This window comes from Cicer arietinum, chromosome 8 (genome assembly GCF_000331145.2).
Source record: "Cicer arietinum cultivar CDC Frontier isolate Library 1 chromosome 8, Cicar.CDCFrontier_v2.0, whole genome shotgun sequence".
In the NCBI taxonomy this organism is placed as follows: domain Eukaryota; kingdom Viridiplantae; phylum Streptophyta; class Magnoliopsida; order Fabales; family Fabaceae; genus Cicer; species Cicer arietinum.
This window is the reverse complement of record NC_021167.2, coordinates 5,982,638-5,998,453: the sequence shown is the minus strand read 5'-3', so window position 1 is coordinate 5,998,453 and position 15,816 is coordinate 5,982,638. Positions and strand designations below refer to the sequence as shown.

The window sequence follows — 15,816 nt, the reverse complement described above, 5'->3', positions numbered from 1 at the left end:
AAATTAGAAATAATCGATTTTGGTCTTTAAAAAAAAATGATAAATTATCGTAACATTTGAGCATATAAATATGCATCAACACATCATTTTTTATGATATATTAAAAATGAAAGTATTTTAAATTATTAATAAATAAATTTATTTATTGATTATATATATAATAATTAGTGTTAATTTATAAAAAAAATATGAATAAAAATTAAAAGAAGGATTTAGAAGTTTTTAGAAAAAAAAATTATTTTTTTAATGTTGATTTGACATTAAAAATAAAAATCGATCGTCTAAGACTAAATCTAAACAAAAAAAACTTATAGGGATTAAAATATATTTGCAAGAACCAAATACATATTTAAACTTTTAACTAATAAATGACATATATAATATTGTATTGTATATAAGAATTTTAATTTATAAATTTACAAATATATCCATTAACCATACAATTTGTATACATAATTTTCAAATATTCATTAACTATGATTTGAGTTCAAATATACAATTAAATTACGAGATTAATTATGGCAATAAAAATGGCTAGCTGTATTAATCAAATGATTAATAATCACGGCATTAATCATCAACTGAGAGTCATTAATCACATATTATTGTATAAACCATCTAAATTACCATTAAATTTTGATGTCAAAGTTGTTGAAAAAGACAGACATGAATAAATTAAATAAAACAATCAATTATAGGAATATAACATGCTTGACTATATATGAATAAAACTAGAAAACAAAATTATATAAATGTTTTTAGGATATATATACTTCTCTCAAATATCAGAGAAATATCACATGACACCTGATACAACTATACTCTCCAACCCAAATATTTGAATCACATCTTATAGCATTATAATAAAAATATTATATCATAAAATAAGAAAATTATGTACAAGCTTAACACTACTTTAAATTTTTTACAACGCAAAAATTTCATGCAAACACCGACTCCAAATACAATTATATTTTTTAAAAAAAAGTTTGAATTATATTTTATAACTCTCAAACACAAAAATATAAAAGAAAATAAAAAAGTTATATATAAATTTAAAATATTTGTGATCAATCCATCTTGTAAAAAATAACTATAACCCACACATAAATTTAGTATCCTTCTTTTAGAATACAAAAATTAATATCTCAAATATAGAAAAATATAATTCACGATACTTTAAGTTATCTAATTATAATAAATTAATCATTTAAGTTATTTATTTATTAATATATATATTGATCATTTTATTCGTAAACATGTAAGTTATTGCTTTTTTCAAGTTTCACGTTCTAACTCTTTGTTTTGGCGTTGATGTGGCAAGTCCACGTACTATTATAATCAATAATCAATAATCAATTTTTAACATTATCTATATTTTACATACAAAAATAAAAAATTAAATTAATTAAGCTCTTTAACTATAGCATCTGCTAGGATAAAGAAAATATATGTTATAAAATCCGACAATAATATAATAAATATTATGTATTTGATGTACATAAGAATACACATATGATAACATTATTTTATGTATTTAGTACACATTTCATAACTGTATAATATAATATATTTATATTTAAATAATAAAATTATTATTGTAAAATAATTATATATATTTTTTCTAAATTAATTTACAATACTTTTAAGTATTATAGATTAATCAAATTTTATAAAAATATAAAAAATAAAATAAAATAAGTTTATATTAAAGAACTCACTCATACTAATAAATAATTTTAATTTTCTTAGCAAATTTGACTAACCACACACACACACACACACATATATAGATATATATATTATTTGTTAAACAAGCTAACTAAGGATACGATATATATTGTAGGTAAATGAAAAAATTACCCTTGTGAAAAAAAGTATATATTTTAAATAATTTATATTTAAATTCATATTTTTATAATTTTAAATTATAATTTATTAGATTATAAAATATGACAAAACTAAAATCATACATTTTGTAAATTAATTATTAATATTTTATTTTTAAACCTAATATCAAGTTCAATATGTTTTATTTATAGTTTGTTTTATTAAATTTTAAGTTGTATATTTTTACCAACAAAAAAATTATATTTTTTAACAGTAATAAAGTAAAATATTATTCAGATAGGATAGTTTTCATGATTACTTTATCTCATAATCTTAAAAGTGTGTTTGGATTAAGTAATTAGAAATTATAGAAAACTCAAAATTACAAGCTATTCAAATGCTCCAGTTGATTTTTCTTCATTTTATTGTTTCAACAGAAAAAATGCTTAATTAAGGGTGGGTTATTTTTCTAGATTGCACAGGTTTTGGGATAAAAACATAAATAGCAAAGTAAAAGTGCTTTAAATTTTTTGGCCTAAATTGAAATTTTGGACAAGTTCGGGGGACCAATTTGAAAATTTATAAGGATTAGTTTGCAAAAAATATAAATTATAGCAACCAATGTGTACAATTTGGAAAATTATTGAGAGAGAGAGAGATGTATTTGATGTGTAAAAAAATAAATATGTAGTTGAATATTGGGAGGATTTTTTTTATGGATTTTGAAGATGATAGAATAAAAAAAAAGGGGGTTAGATTTGTGTGTTAAAGATCAATTGGACACATCATTATAATTAAGCCACATAATTTTTTATTCACAATAGATAACATTAAAGACTTAAACAAAAACAAATCACTTTCCAAAGACTAAAATGACATTAAGAATTTTGTAAAGATATAAATAAAATAAAAAATTATAAAGACTAAAACTAAAATAAAGTCAGTTTCTAAAGAGAGACTAAAATCATATATAAACTTAATTAATAATTATATATTTCAATAACTAGATAGTATTGTTTATTATTTTTTATTTTATAAATTTAGAGTATGAACCCTAAATATTGTTAATCCATCTCATTACTCGAGTTTTAGCTGTAAGACCATTTCCTGAGGCAACAAACTAGTTGCTTATGTTGGTTGAAATTTCGATTGATGACAACTTGGATAGATGAAAATCGCAAGTGTTGATTTTATACGTGTGACATGTTCAAGGTAACTTTGTCAATGTTTTTTAAAGCACATTATTTTCTTGAAATATATGTTGAATTTATTCAAACAGTTTATGAATTAAACAATGTCTCACGATTTCAGTTGCATGGCAAAAGAAACTGTAACCTCTTCAATTGGTTTGATGGTTAATTACTTAATATGTAATATGTGTTTAGATTATCATTTGCAAATTTACTTTTAAATAAATTTCATTTTGTAAATGTACTTTTGCGGAAAATTGAGTTTTGTTGAACGTGATCTATGTTTAGATAATTTTTTTTCAAATGTATGTTTATCAAAATAAAATTTATTTGAATTATATAAGTTAAAATTACTTTTTAGATGTGTATTTACCATAATTTTATAAGTTTATAATTTAATCTAAATACTATGTTTATATAAATTAAAGAGAAGAATAACAAGAAAATTCAAAGACTAAAGTCTAATGCAATTTTAAAACATCAATATATATTTTTTGGTGAATTAAAACATTAATCTACATCATAATGTAAAAAAATATATGATATATTATTGGGTTAAATATATTTTTAGTCTTTATAAAATTTTAACATTTCCATTTTTATTTCTATAAAATAAAAATACAATTTTGAGTACTTATAAAATAATTATGTGTGTAGTATTAGTGTTTGTCGGAATATCAATATATATTTTTGAATGAGTTTTTTACAAACATGTTTACAACATTGTAAAAAATTATTCTAAAAAAAATAAGTTCAAAATTTGATTGTTGAGGTCATATTTTTGTTACTTTTAATTTGAGATTTTTATATTTGAAAAAATTATAATTAATTTATCTGAAGTTTAAAAATTCTAAATTCTTATGAAATAACTTTTTATAGTATTTTAAACATGCTTGCAAAAAATCATTCAATAATTTTAATAATTTTAAAATGAAAGAATTATAAAAAATGTTTTATTTTAATAGTGATTAAAACTACTTAATTGATAATTTTCTAGAGAATAAAACTAGAAAAATGAAATTTTATAAAAACTATATTATTTAACTTTATATTATTGTTTAATATATTATATATATATAAATAAATGAAAATACGATTTTATGAATAAAAATATACACGTCTCCCAACACACTCTTTTAGATATAGAATTAAATTTTGGATAGATGAACACATTATACAAGTAGTGTGTATAGGATGGTTTTTTTTTTTTTTTTCTTTCTTAATGTTTTAATGCTTTCTCCTATAAGATGGTTTTTTTTTAATGTTTTGATGCTTTCTCCTATAATATGTGGAACCAACTATTCAAACAGAAAACATAAAATAGAAGAAGGAAAAGCAATAGGATAATTGCTTTCATGTAAACCAACGTTTGTAGGCAAACATAATTTTGTGAACAGACAACTATGATCTACCAAACATAAAGTCAAACGCGTTTGCAAGTGAAAATGACTATCTGAGGTATCAGATGGTAAATCAAACATGTTTTTAACAGTTATTTTTGTTAAGTTTAATTATGAGTAAAATGTTATGTTTAGTTATTAATGTTTAATTGTGTAAAGTGTTGTGATGAGTTAACTTATGTAACTTTCTTGTGTTTAGTTTAAGTGTTGATTTACCAATGTAAATTTGTTTAATATTTTAGATCACATAATATTTTTTCCGTTTATATCATTTGATTTTTTACTACCTTCAACGTCATTAATTATTATTATTAAAAAAATTCTCATCTTCTCTATTATCATTAATCATATAATCAATAATATCTAAGCACTACATTTTCGTATCCATCCACATGTTAACACAAATAATCTAATTTGATTTTGATAAATAAATTTTCTTAATTTAGTAAAATAACTTTTTACACGAGATTATATTTTAAACTCACATTTATTATGACTAAAATAATTCCTTTTATACATTCATTCATACCTATTTATTTTTGTTTATAACTTAAATATATAATTGATATGTTTTCAATTTTCATTGCACTATAATATTTTTATTTATAACAAAATTTAAGATTAGGTGATAATGTCCCCGTTCAAATTAAAAAATATTTTAAAATTCATTAAATATTTACAAATGAATTCATAACTACTTTTTCCTTTAATAAAACTAATCAGATGCACTAAATCATTTGAATTGATTTGCACAAACTGAAATAAATCGTGTCCCTTAATCATTGGAAACATATTACTTATAAATAAAAATTATTATTCACATTTTATTATTATCAGTCCTTTTATTCCATTCTTCCTATTTTCCACTCTAACGCTTTAAAAGTTTCTACTCTTTGAATTATTTCGTTGTAGTTTTCTTTTTACTTCCACCTTTTTTATTCGATAAAAAGGAAAATGAAGATTCCATTACTAACAAATATACATCATTATTATAAATGTATGTTATTCTCTTAAAAAAAATAATAATGTAAAAGTATGTAGCATAACCAATAATTAAACACATTAATATTCTAATTAGGGGCCAAATAGGAAAAGGGAGAGGTTAATAGGAAAGCATAAGCATATTCTTCATTTCGTACATCCCAAGCGGAAACAGCACACGAAGAAGAACGAACAAAACAAGTTTGGTTCAACATACAGTTAAAAAGAGCGATCGAAGTTAGACGGAAGAGATACGAAAATTCGACGGAGAGAATGATGTTAGACGGAACCGAAGACGAAGAGAAGTTTCTCGCCGCCGGAATCGCCGGCCTTCAACAGAATTCATTCTACATGCACCGTGCATTGGTAACTTCTCCGTTAAACCCTAACACATTCTCTCTTCTTCAATTACACTCGCGATCACTCTAATTTCAGATTCGCTTTTCAATTTCAATTTTCCAATCGATTTCGATCCAATTTGCAGGACTCGAATAATCTCAGAGATGCTTTGAAATATTCGGCTCAGATGCTTTCCGAGCTTAGGACTTCTAAGCTTTCTCCTCACAAATACTATGAACTATGTGAGTTCTGCTTTCAGATCCACTTTCATCTTGTTTTTTTTTGTTGCCGTTGGATTGTGAAATTTATTCTGCTTTGTTATGATTGCGATTTTTTATGTGTATATTGCATTCTCTTTATTTGTGGCGTTGTAGATATGCGCGCTTTTGATCAATTGAGGAAGCTGGAGATGTTCTTTGAAGAAGAGACTCGTCGTGGTTGCTCCATTATTGATCTTTATGAGCTTGTCCAGCACGCTGGCAACATTTTGCCTCGACTGTAAGTGACCTGACGGTTGTTTTTGGAAATTGGAATCCTTGTTCAGATAGGAAATTATTCCAAAATGTTCTATTAATAGATATATTTACCGTTACAAAGTTGAAGATTAGTTTCGTAGTTATGCCGAGTAAGAATTTTTAAGTTTCTTCTACTTGTAGATTATTTTTTGAACATGGAGCGTGTGCGATTCTGTCGAAACTTGATTTTTAATCACTTATCTTTAGATTGAAATTACTTTGAGATTGATATCTCAATGTGAAATATCATTAAGATTGATATTTCATCAATGTGTATGGTGAAAATGACTATACTTGCTTAGAAACTGATCCTGGTGTAACTGATGGCTTAATATATGTCCTCTTGGTTTTGAAACTCATGCCAATTTTTTATGAAAAAAGTTTGAAGTATTGGAAGTTTGAAGTTGCATCAGTCGTGTTTTTTTTTTTTTCCTATTAGTATGCTTTTTGCTTATGAGATGACAATTTTATGATTACAATCAGGTATCTCCTCTGTACAGTAGGATCTGTATACATCAAATCTAAGGAAGCTCCTGCTAAGGATGTTCTTAAGGATCTCGTGGAGATGTGTCGTGGCATTCAGAACCCTGTTCGTGGACTTTTTCTTAGAAGTTATCTTTCTCAAGTTAGTAGAGATAAATTGCCTGATATTGGTTCTGAGTATGAAGGGTAAGCACTAATTTTTGCCCCTCACTCCTGTCATTGGCATTGGGCAGTACTATCTGTCTTTGCAGTCTCTTAATTGAGCTAGATTTGAAGTTTCAATAAACAGAGTCAGTCAGCTGCACCATTTGGCACCATCACTTCTTTTAGTTCTATCAGAACTGCCAGCCTATCTGAAGGCATCAAAACTAAACTATTATCTCACTACATCTTCGTAATGTTGATGCACGATGCATACTATTGGTGTCATTTGAATATTGGAACCCCTCTCTTGTTTCCTTTTTGTTTTTTGTTGGTCTGTCTTTTGTTTCTTCTGTCTCTGTATTTCACACACTGTTCAGCATTTGTCTTGAAGATGGGGAAATGGCAGTAATTTCAACTGCAGCAATTTAAGATTGAACCTGATATGTGAATGTCTACTCTGGCAACTGTAGGGATGCGGATACTGTATCAGATGCTGTAGAGTTTGTACTCCAAAATTTCACAGAAATGAACAAGCTTTGGGTGCGGATGCAACATCAGGTTGGTTGAAACTTTTTGCACATTGTTAATGCTCTCATGTTTGGACATGCATGTCGTCACAATAGTTGCACGTCGTCACAATAGTTGCATGTCATGAGAGTAAAATATATCATGAGGGCATGATTTCTGGTCATGCAGGTGTAGTAATGCATGTGATAAATTCATACTCTTAGCTGATCCTGAGTTGAGGCTTGCTGTCGGGCTTTCTGGTCTGCAGGGGCCTTCCAGGGAGAAGGAGAAGCGAGAAAAGGAAAGGAGTGAGCTGCGTGATCTTGTAATACCCAAAGCCTGTTACTGGTTTGCTTCACTACAATGGCATTGTATACATGACCCAATGCTTATAGAAGGCTTCTCTTGCTTTTTTTTTATCCTTGATACATTATTAGGTTGGGAAGAATCTTCATGTTCTTAGTCAGATAGAGGGTGTTGACCTTGATATGTACAAAGAGGTTGTGCTGCCTAGAGTACTGGAGCAGGTATACTCTTTTTGTTTATAAAAAATTATATTCTATTTCTAATTGTCAAAGATATGTTTCACTTTCTAATCGGGTAAATGGTTCCTTTCCCTCAATTATATTGGACAGGTCGTGAATTGCAAAGATGAGTTGGCCCAGTTCTACTTGATGGATTGCATAATTCAAGTCTTCCCTGATGAGTATCACTTGCAAACTCTTGACGTGTTGTTGAGTGCTTACCCTCAGCTTCAGGTTAGTGAGCTTGCATTTTATTTTTTACTTCTGGAGGATGCCTTGATATGTATATGCTTTTTCTTCTCTTTCCAAAATTGTGAAATTTTATTCATCAAAGAGGGTTCTGAAGAAACACCAATAAAATATGAGCAACATATTTACCAAACAATCTCGGAAAATTAGAGATACTAAAGGAAACGGCTATGTATTGATTAGCAGTCGTCGCATCATCTGAGTTTTCAAACTTTTTCACTGGCTGTAAATTTGTAATACCTATACAGTTAGAACTTGAGGAGAGGCTTTTTTTTAAGCAAATATTTATTGGGGTGAACTTGAGGAGGCTGCATTTGGCATCGCCAAACGTTTCCTAAAAAAATCTGATTTGAAGTTGAAACTTGCATTAAATTAAATGATTCGGACGTTTGTGATCAACCATATGCAACAGATGGAAGCCAACATAACCATATTTTGTTGCCCTTATTTGCAGATGTTTTTACTGTTAATGCTGTGTTTTATGTTATGTTCTAGTTTTTAAATTTATACTTTTAAGGTCTACTGATGGTACATTAATCAGTTCGTTTAAAATAAATTAGCTTCAGCATTATTTGACTGATATTTGGCGCCTGTTACCTGGGAAAAATAAAGTGACCTTGCCTCTCAGGAGAACCAATCTATGTATAGTGCCATGGTTTTAATAACTAAACATACTATTTGTTTTTCACTCTGGATTAATTGATTAACACATGATTCAGAGTAGTTGTTTTGTTCAGAACCATGAAAAATTGCATCCAAAATATCTATGACAATTTTATTCTGAAAATCCAGTAGGTATTGTCACTCAGTTGCTTTCTGTCCTTTTTGTTGCCGTATTTTTCAGCCATCTGTTGACATCAAGACTGTACTATCCCAGTTAATGGAAAGACTTTCGAATTATGCTGCTTCAAGTACAGAGGTTTTGCCCGAGTTTTTGCAGGTGGAAGCATTTTCCAAATTAAGCAATGCAATTGGCAAGGTATATTTTTGGTTCGATAGATCTTGGATATTATAGTCATGTACTGAAAACATTTATAATTATATGCTTGCTCACTGCCTAAAAGTTAAGCAGCCATGGTTTGTGTAATTTCGCAACCAACACACATATAACCAGAGACAATTAATAGACTTTCTAGGAAGTACAAATTCAAATTGAAAGGATAAAGTTCTTAATGTGCTATTATTGAAAGGAAAAATAAAGTTAAAAGAAATAGGTATAATATTGCTTGTTCATCATATTTTATGATTGATGAAGCTTATAGGGATTTAAATACAGAAGGTAAATAGAAAATTACTAGAGAAAAGCCCAACATATGACTTTAACAAAGCTATTAAACTACGAACAATCCTCATCCTACTATGGGGTTGAATCTGGTCCAAAATCTAAGATGACTTTAGAGCTTATTCTAGATTAATTGTTGGGCCACTTGTATTGTCCACACATAGAACCAATACCCTGTGTGGAGAAATGTTCAAGTCCCTCGTTGTCTATAGGTATGGATTAAATGGAGCTTATAAAGATCGGACAATCCTCACCTTAGATGTTTGTGGGACTGAGTTAGACCCAGTAAGAATAAACTCTTAACTTATAATATTGTTATGTATCTTAACTATCTGATATTAAAAACAAAGCACTGGTCAATATTCTATATTTATACCAATACTAGACTCCTAATTCTAACTATTATTAAAACAAATCATGAAACATAATAAAGTATGAAAGTTATTCCCAAAAGATAGTATGATATGATGAGATTTGTTTAAGATAATATTTATGTCTATGCATATGTCAGATTGTCAGCGATATTCCATTTTATGGGGAATAAAATACCATAGTTGTTCTTGATTCTTTCTCTCTCCTTTTATACTCTGTCTTATCTAAATATAATTCTTTCATATCTCATCACTTCAATGTTTGATTATAAAGCATGATTTTTACATTCTCATTTTGTATTTGAATGTCAAAATTGTCTTCTGTTGCCTTCTTCTGATTTGCATTTGTCTATCTATGGTTCACTGTTATTGTTGTTATGCTCATGCCTCATGGATTGTGAAATCTGAGCTCCTAAATTGTTATACAGGTGATAGAGGCACAGCCTGACATGCCCACTGCTGGAGTTGTAACATTGTATTCATCTCTTCTTACGTTCACTCTTCATGTCCACCCTGATCGACTAGATTATGCAGATCAAGTCTTGGTATGTTTCATCTTAAACTGTTTGTGCACATTCGTGTTTACTTATTGATTCATATGTTTAATCTGATCAGTATGCAGCCATTGACATTATTTTATTTCCTTAACCCATGGCAATACTTCCTTTCCTTTCAAAGAATGACAGTCATTTTGATAATATTTTATTTGTCAGAAAATAGTTATTGCATTTAATTAATGTGCATAGTGTTATTGATTATTTTCAATTAAGGAAGCAGACTTACTCATGGATTTTCCAAAAATCCATGCTTGACTGTGTATACTTCTTGTTAGGGAGCATGTGTGAAAAATCTCTCTGGCAAAGGTAAAATTGAGGACAAGAAGGCAACAAAGCAGATTGTTGCTTTATTAAGCGCTCCACTAGAGAAATATAATGATATAATGACTGCCTTGAAGCTTTCAAACTATCCTCGTGTAATGGAATACCTTGACATTCCAACTAATAAGGTCATGGCCACTGTTATTATTCAAAGCATTATGAAAAATGGAACGCGCATTTCTACTTCAGACAAGGTATGTGTTACTTTACTTTTTGATCTGCTGTTTGGTATGAATTCTTATTAACATAACTTGGTTTATTTGTAGGTGGAAGCATTGTTTGAACTGATAAAGGGGCTTATCAAGGATTCTGACGGGACTCCTAATGATGAGGTCATTTCAGTACCATGACTAATCCTGTTAGGCTATTTTTTACAATATCTGTTATTGTGACTTCTCCTATTACATGACACCTTTTATAATAAAATGTTGTACATTTCATTAAAAGATAAGATTTTCCTTATTCTTGTGATCCTTTCTTGTGTTTTTCTTATTTTTTCCCTCTCTCCATAGTTGGATGAAGATGATTTCAAAGAGGAGCAGAATTCTGTTGCACGCCTAATCCAGATGCTTTATAATGATGATCCAGAAGAGATGTTTAAGGTGAATTGCTGATATTTGTTTGTTGAGTTATGACCAAAATAAAAAGAAATTTGTGTTCTTGGTTTTTTGCTGTAATTTTCCTCTTTCGAACTGAAGTTGATAGTTTTAGCTGACTCCATAATTCAGAATGTCATAATTCAGTTTTGTAGAAACTATCATTTTCTCTGTTTCTCTTTTTCCTCCTTCATATTCTACAATACATTCAGATAACCTTGTAAAAAATAAAATAAATCTTTTACAAGCACTGAAATGGATTTGGTTTTAACTTAGGTTTAACCTCTTAACATTTTTACTTTTTACATGAATTGTATCTGGTCTCATTCTCATGTGAGTATGAGTGCTTATCTGTGATTTTTAATGTTTCTAATTTCAGTGGAATGATGTTTGATATGTTGCTCATGACTGCATATTTCATGGTTTATCCCCTATTTTGGAGGGGATTCATGTTAAAGTTCATGGGTTCAACTTTTACTTAAAATTTGAATGGACATGCACTAAATTGCAGATCATTGAAACTGTGAGGAAGCACGTATTGACTGGAGGATCAAAGCGTCTGCCTTTCACTGTTCCACCTCTTATTTTTTCTTCTTTAAAGGTTTGGCTTGAACATTTTGATTAGTCTGCTGCTTCTATTTTACACTGTTTTACCTTGTTTGTTGCTTACATAATGATGAATTGATAATGCTGGCAGCAATGGCATAGGGTAGAGACCAGACCAATTTTGCATTTTGGCCTAGTTTTATATTAAGGTTGAATGTAATATGTCATTGACTTGATGAGGTGATTAATTAGGATTTAGATCTAAATGAACTGGCACAATGAGTCATTATAACTAAATTAAACCAAAATGCTATGACTATTTGATGTTAGTCATGCTTTCTTGATTATGTGGTTCCCTGTGTCCATTTTACCTGATAGCAAATGAATGACTGACTGTCTACAACTCAGTTGCTTATCTTTTTCTACAGAGTCCAGTAAAATAATTTTATTATTTATATACTGTATGTACTTTACTGTATACAGTTGGTCAGGCAGTTGCAAGGTCACGGTCAAGAAGAAAATCCTTTTGGAGATGATGCATCAACATCACCAAAGAAAATCTTCCAGCTTTTAAATCAGGTAATATACAAAGAACGCATGCTCTTTTTTTATTTATTTAAAATGTGACTTGCGTCAACTTAATTGCATATAAATAGTTAGTTATTGTTTAATAATAATACTGAGGTTTTGAGGATTTGTTGGTAGAGCAACTGGTAGGCTAAACAAAAGCAATAGAAATTCACAGATGCTTATCTTTTTCTACAGAGTCCAGTAAAATAATTTTATTATTTATATACTGTATGTACTTTACTGTATACAGTTGGTCAGGCAGTTGCAAGGTCACGGTCAAGAAGAAAATCCTTTTGGAGATGATGCATCAACATCACCAAAGAAAATCTTCCAGCTTTTAAATCAGGTAATATACAAAGAACGCATGCTCTTTTTTTATTTATTTAAAATGTGACTTGCGTCAACTTAATTGCATATAAATAGTTAGTTATTGTTTAATAATAATACTGAGGTTTTGAGGATTTGTTGGTAGAGCAACTGGTAGGCTAAACAAAAGCAATAGAAATTCACAGATTGTCTCTTCTTTGTTCTTTGTTTGTGATAAATCGGCGTATTCTTGGAAGATTGTGTAGTTGATTGGTTAACTTGATATTTTTATCTTTTCTATCTCAGACCATCGAGACCCTGTCAGGTGTCCTGGCACCAGAGTTAGCATTGCAGTTGTGCTTACAATGTGCTGAGGTACTGGAATATATTTGGTTCTTAGCATATCTAAATGATATTTCAAACTATATTTTCTGATGTATTTTTTCTTCCACTAAGGCTGCAAATGACTGTGAGTTGGAACCAGTTGCATATGAATTTTTCACCCAAGCATATATTCTATATGAAGAAGAAATTTCTGTAAGTCTTAACATATAACCCTTACTAATTCCTACCAGCTCACACACAAAACCCCCTTTCCTTTCATGGAGTAAGTATAGTTTTGGAAGAGTAATGTTCATGATAATTTTTTTGGCTTAGCCATACTCAATTACAAACTCGTGTTGTTATACCAGGATTCAAGAGCACAGGTCACAGCTATCCATTTAATAATAGGAACTCTTCAAAGGATGCATGTCTTTGGTGTTGAGAACAGAGATACTTTAACTCACAAGGCCACAGGGGTGATTATTAAAATCTTTTTATTTATGCAGCGTTTGATGTATATTTGACTTATACTGAATCTTCTTTTTGGTGCTTTTTCATCGGATAGTATTCAGCAAAGCTTTTAAAGAAGCCAGATCAATGCAGAGCTGTGTATGCCTGCTCACATTTGTTTTGGGTTGATGATCATGATAATATGAAAGATGGAGAAAGGTTTGTTTCTAATTTTCTATTGATATAACATCTAGGAGATCTCAGACTTCTGAAGTTCTGAGGAATGCTTGTTTCCCTGCATTGCTCTGTTTGGAAGATTGTTTAGTGCTTTTCCTAGTTTCTCTTTAGTTGAACATTAATAGTTGTACATAAATTTCAATTGTTTGCATGTCCAAATAATCCTATCGTTGTCTATACCATTTTCGGCAACTACTAGAATTATGCAAGACTCCCTTTGGTCTCGAATGCACTTATATATTTTATGTGATCAAGAGTAATAATTGCATTTAATTAAATTTCTTAATTAGTGTGTAGTTAGTTATTTTTGCTTATAATCAAGGCTAGAGGGAGCATGTAACCTGGAGTAGATAAGAGTGATTTAATCCAACGATGCTACCCCTCATGGAAGTGAAGTTTTTGAAAATATTTGCTCAGTGACTGCAAACTCTGATCATACTCTGGAAATGCGGGAAAAGAAAAAAGAAAGAAGGGATGTGGGATATTCTCTGTAGCACCGACACCTTTAATCAAAGGCGTGTCTCGGTGTCAGACACGTGTCGATGTCCAGCACCGACGTGACACCGACACCTTATTTACATTCAATTAATTTGTTTTTTTTTTTAATTATTACCGGTGTCAACATGTCAGTGTCGTGTCTGGTGTTCGTGTCAATATCTGTGTTTCAGAGAAGATATCTCATAAGTTTGAAAAGGAATATGGGAATTTAATTCTGTTTGTCTTATCATGATTCTTACTGTTTTTGTCATATTCTTATATATATATGTATTTTTGAACCAGAGTTCTACTATGCCTTAAGCGGGCTTTAAGGATTGCAAATGCTGCACAACAAATGGCAAATGCAGCACGAGGTAGCACTGGATCAGTAATGCTTTTCATTGAGATTTTGAACAAGTAAGATTAACATCCATGTAATCCTAAGCCAGGGTTGTCTTTATTTGCTTCTCGATAGTAAAATGGAATGATGATATGTGTGTGTGTTTTTGCAAGGTATCTTTACTTCTTTGAGAAGGGGAACCCACAAGTCACAGTTGCATCTATCCAGGGTCTAATTGAGTTAATTATGAATGAAATGCAAAGTGACTCTGCAACTCCAGATCCATCTGCTGATGCTTTTTTAGCCACTACTATGCGTTATATACAGTTCCAAAAACAAAAGGGCGGTACTGTTGGGGAGAAATACGAACCCATCAAGGTTTGACATGCAGATGACTGATACTGTTTCCTTTGTTATGTTACACTTCGGAGCAAGTTGTTCATCGGATGGTCCAGCAGATGATCTGAATTGTCTTCTTGGGATTTCAACTGAGGAACCACAGGTTTGTTCGTTCATGATATGAGCCGACAGCAATAACATGTTGGTCAGCTTGGAGTTCAATTCACTATGTAACTATTGAGACTGAACAAATTTGAAGTTTGTTAGATACTTCTGTCCCCAAAATTGACATTCATTTTACAGAAGTTATTTAGTACAGTTACTAGATTTTAATTATTCTAGTTGTGCACAAAGGTCTACACGAATTTATGGACTTCTATTGTAGTGTCTATAGGAAGATAGATAATTAATTTTTTGGGTTTCTGTTAACGGAATTTTGGTACTTGTTACGCATAGTTTCTTTGCCTAGTTTGCATTAGCATCGAGTATTGTTTAAAGTACCCGTTTGGATAGGTGGATTTGGATATATTTGAGGAAATGCTACCTTAGCATCTTGGGTTTCCCTCCATCTATCTTCGTATTGATACTTTCAAAGTTTATTTCAATAAATGATTGTGGGGTGTTAAAATGGTTACGTATGTATTTTCAAAATAAGAGATTACAAAAAGTTGAGGATTAGCACCCAGACGTTTTTACAACAAGCTGTAATGGAATTTTTAAATGGTAAAACAAGAATAGTACTTTCTATTTCTATATTCCGTTTGTGTTTGGCCTTTCCATAGGATAATCCATGAAAAGTTAGGCGAAAACAATTAAAATCAAATGGAGTGATTACGATACAGACATTATGTTCGTGTGAAGTTTTGTTGAAAAAAACATCAAATGGACTATCATTTGTAATTGGCGCCACTCAAACTCTTATGCTAGCTAAGTGAAGT

At 29.9% G+C, this 15,816-nt stretch overlaps 1 protein-coding gene across 1 annotated transcript; it reads left to right on the top strand.

The window, feature by feature from the left end:
- Positions 1 to 5,524: 5,524 nt before the first annotated feature.
- LOC101508825 (vacuolar protein sorting-associated protein 35A) lies at positions 5,525 to 15,307 on the top strand. The gene is made up of 21 exons (XM_004512098.4): positions 5,525 to 5,767; positions 5,886 to 5,982; positions 6,115 to 6,238; positions 6,739 to 6,924; positions 7,353 to 7,440; positions 7,658 to 7,714; positions 7,827 to 7,916; positions 8,025 to 8,147; positions 9,007 to 9,141; positions 10,244 to 10,360; positions 10,648 to 10,887; positions 10,960 to 11,025; positions 11,206 to 11,295; positions 11,801 to 11,890; positions 12,319 to 12,414; positions 13,018 to 13,086; positions 13,168 to 13,248; positions 13,404 to 13,511; positions 13,601 to 13,704; positions 14,503 to 14,616; positions 14,713 to 15,307. Exons 1-21 carry the CDS (start codon positions 5,675 to 5,677, stop codon positions 14,921 to 14,923), a joined length of 2,379 nt encoding a protein of 792 aa, XP_004512155.1. The 5' UTR covers positions 5,525 to 5,674; the 3' UTR covers positions 14,924 to 15,307.
- The last annotated feature ends 509 nt before the right edge of the window (positions 15,308 to 15,816 follow it).

Coding starts and splice junctions, on each gene's coding strand:
- LOC101508825 (XM_004512098.4), top strand. CDS start 5,675: ATGATGTTAGACGGAACCGAAGACGAAGAGAAGTTTCTCGCCGCCGGA. Junction 5,768..5,885: donor TCTACATGCACCGTGCATTG/GTAACTTCTCCG, acceptor TCCAATTTGCAG/GACTCGAATAATCTCAGAGA. Junction 13,512..13,600: donor TAACTCACAAGGCCACAGGG/GTGATTATTAAA, acceptor TTCATCGGATAG/TATTCAGCAAAGCTTTTAAA.